This window comes from Hipposideros armiger, unplaced genomic scaffold, assembly GCF_001890085.2.
Source record: "Hipposideros armiger isolate ML-2016 unplaced genomic scaffold, ASM189008v1 scaffold_63, whole genome shotgun sequence".
Taxonomy (NCBI): domain Eukaryota; kingdom Metazoa; phylum Chordata; class Mammalia; order Chiroptera; family Hipposideridae; genus Hipposideros; species Hipposideros armiger.
The window spans coordinates 4,842,731-4,846,385 of record NW_017731413.1 but is presented as its reverse complement, the minus strand read 5'-3'; the positions used below and the strand labels follow the sequence as shown (position 1 = coordinate 4,846,385).

Genomic DNA, 3,655 nt, shown 5'->3' with positions numbered 1-3,655 from the left:
AAACTTAAAAAACAAATTCTGTATCAGATGTCCTCTGAAAGCATCAAAGACAAGTATCACTCTTTTCCTTAATAGCATATTTATTGCAAATGGTGCCAATCTCTTATTTGCTATTTATTTCTAAGGGTAGAAGAGATATGGCGAGGTTAAGGGACTTGCTCACATCCCATCATAGGTCACTAGACCAGAAATCACTTTTTCTTGGCCCCTTTAAAAAATGTAACTTTACAGTGGAGAAATCTGACACATTATTTCTTCAGCAAGGTCCTGGTCAAGGTCAATGTCACCAGTCATAAACCATGATGATAGTTAAGTACTCTTGATAGGATGTGACGAAAATGGCACTTAACCTCTATGATCCTCCTCCCCAAAACCTACAACTCTAGTCTAATCATGAGAAAAACATCAGCCAAAGTCTTACAGTGGGGCAACCTACAAATACCTACACCTCAAGGTCATCGAACATAAGGAAAGTATGGGAAACTGTCATAGGTAAGAGGAGTCATGGAGACATGGCAACTAAATGTAATATGATATCCTAAAACAAGGCTATTAGGTAGAAATTAGGGAAAGCTAAAAATATGTATTGATTTTAGTTAACAATGTATTAACATTAGCTCATTAATTATAACAAATGTATCATACTAATGTAAATGTTAATAACAGGAGAACTTTGTATTCAGAGGTTATATAAGAACTATGTATACTAACAACTCAATATTTCTATAAATGTAAAGCTGTTCTAAAAAATTCAAGTCTGTTAAAAAATAAAGAAATTAAGGTATGCATCATGTTATACATTTTATAGTGGTATCTGTCTTGATAACTTTGTATAAAATCTATCCGTTATCTACTAAAAATAGATAAAAATGCTTCTAAAAATAAAAATGATGTAATTTGGAATAATAACAGAATCTATCAGGATATAAGTATAAGCAAAATTTTGTATTTTATGAATTAGGAGTTTTTCAGTCCTAAAAGGAATTTTCTTTGATCAGTTTTTCATCACTAAATATGGAATCCAATTTTAAGTGGGCATACCCCCAAATTATCTCTGAAGGCAAACCAAACTTTAGGGTTCATTGCAGTTGTCTTCAATTATAACAACCAGCAGTAAAAATATCTATGTAACCACAGGCGTGCAGTGTGCAAAAGCCTTAACTGCCTCTTGAGGAGTAATGTATAGCTAGCAAAAATCACCACTAACACGATGTAAAGGTAATCTACACTAGGTTCCAGTGTTAAAGCAGACCATGGAGTAGACTTCTTGCTACATCAATGAAGATGTAACAGAAGCTGGCAGCATTCACACCAGCTTTTGGGCTGGGCAGCTGCTTGTCTGAGGCAGAGGAAGCTTGGTCCTGGGAAAGGCAGTTTCCGAAGATGCTTCTGACCTGGCAGTTTCCTGATTGTGCAGAAGCAGCTGGTCTCTTAGCAGCAAGTTCTGAAGTCTGCTCCAGTAGTTATTTTTGAAGCCTGACCTAGAACTATTCTTCAGCCTTNAAAAAAATAAATAAAACTTGCTCTTGCCCAAAATCCCTCAGGGAAAGCGCTCTACTGCTTGTGAGGCACTGTATTCCCCCAATCCATGGACTCTTTCCCCTTGAATAAAGGACATCAAACTCGTTACTAAATTGTTTTAGTTTTGTCATTCAATACTTCCAGTTAATTTATGTTAAAAAAAAAAAGAATTTGTAATAAGGGATATTTAAGGACCAAATCAACTGACCAAATTGATGGAAAAGATAAAGAAAAGGAAACTATTTTAAAAGTTTAAAAATATTTAAGCTTTAAATTAATTGCAGTAAACACACCTTATCTGGTGTCATCAGCACAGTTGACTCAGTTTTTATTCCAGACTGATGAATATTCACAAACATTCCTGAATCTATCAGTCCTGCTGACCTGTAACAAATAAGAACAAATTTTAGCCTTAGCTTCATTAGGGAAAAAAACCCAAATGACCAGCTACTTAATAGATGTTTTGTTTGTGGTTTTTACTATACCTTCCAGTTTCATTATCTGTTACAAAAGTTGGAGTTGCAGCTAATGGGCTTCGAAGGTCTTTTCGAATATAGATTTTTTCTGTTGAAGCAGCACAATTGGAAGATTTTTCTCGTGATACTTCAATGGGTTTTCTTTCACACTGAACAGCTACAAAAAATGCATTAGACTATTACATCACAATGCAGAATTTATAGGCAATTACAAATGTAAGCTCTAGGTCCGCAGTGGTGCTAATGGGAGACATGGTTACCATAACAGAACTCCAAAGATAACCATCAATAGAAATTATTTGTAAGTTCAACAGAGTTGCTTGAGTAAACTGTAACAGTAAATAATAAAACTGGCTATTTTGCATCTCTCATTCTCTTTTCTCTCCCTGCCTCAGTTGTGGTAGAAATGTAGAGATACTCTGATTTTTTAAAATCTCACAGTCAAGAAAGAAAAGCTGAAGTTATTATGGGAGTCCCTTATCTATCTATATGAGTTATAAAAAAAATGAAATAATATTTAATCATTTGAAAACAATACTAATAAAGAGCCACAAAAAGACCAAAGTTACATACTTTTTTTTAAGTTAAGGGCAGGGGGATTTTTGAGGAGTAATTCAACTGCTTAGTCTTCATTTATAAAATATAGGCAATATATTTTACTTATTTTATTGAAATTTTATTTTATGATACTTAGGAGATAGTCTAGTTGTTAAATGTACATTTTCTGAGGAAAAATACTGCCAAGATTCAAATGCAAGTTTTGCCACTTATTAGTTGTGTGACCTTGGACAAGTTACTAAATCTGTTTACTCAAATTTAAAATGGGTAACAGTGGTATCTATTGCATAGAATTTTGCTGTGAGAATAAGAAAGTTAATCATATGCTATAGTTAATCATATGCTATACACAGAGCTAGGCATAGTGAGAGCTCAATCAATATTAGCTATTGTCACTATTTTATTAATCACTTAAGTAGTTTAATTGAAAACTAAACTGTTATTTAGTTAGTTGTGCTTATTTTATTTTTACCATGTTCAAACTACAAATACAACACAAGCTGCATATAGGCACTCAATAAATATTTGTTGAGTGAATAAAAAATACATATGTACATATTTCTATATTTATAGCTAGAAAACTGTAAATTAAAAAGCATATATATTTGACATTTTAATGTGTTAATTTTAACATACTTCTAGAGTGTGCCTGAATCCTTAAAAGTATTTTCTCCTTTAAAGCTAATACATACAGTCTTGTTTCATTCCAAAGGCAATACATCTCTGTAACCTGCAGTATTGACAGCGATTTCGATGATGTTTATTGATAATACAGTCCTTTGATCCTCGACATGAGTAAACTAAATTTTTTCGGATACTTCTTTTAAAAAATCCTTTGCAGCCTTCACAAGTTACTGCTCCATAATGACGCCCTAGAGACAAAATGTTCAGGAAACAAAAGTCACATTTTAGAACAGGAATGAAATAAGCCCATTTCTTCCCTTTAAACAACAATATATGAGATGAAATTGAGATTTCTGAGTTTATGACCTGAAAAAATTTTTTAGGAGTTATTAAACAGAGAATGAAACAACCATGTTCTCTGATAAAATATATTCAACAATATGAGTTTTTTTAGTTTTGTAAAGTAACCTTAATGG

General features: G+C 32.8%; 1 protein-coding gene across 1 annotated transcript in view; it reads right to left on the bottom strand.

The window, feature by feature from the left end:
• NR2C1 (nuclear receptor subfamily 2 group C member 1) overlaps positions 1–3,655 on the bottom strand; it is a 33,079-nt gene that overhangs the window by 10,943 nt on the left and 18,481 nt on the right. The window contains exons 4-6 of the mRNA XM_019641683.1: positions 3,248–3,427; positions 2,007–2,154; positions 1,815–1,905 (exon numbers count right to left, since the gene is read on the bottom strand). Of these exons, the coding sequence (XP_019497228.1) occupies positions 1,815–1,905; positions 2,007–2,154; positions 3,248–3,427 (419 nt within the window). The remainder of the gene's footprint in view (positions 1–1,814; positions 1,906–2,006; positions 2,155–3,247; positions 3,428–3,655) is intronic.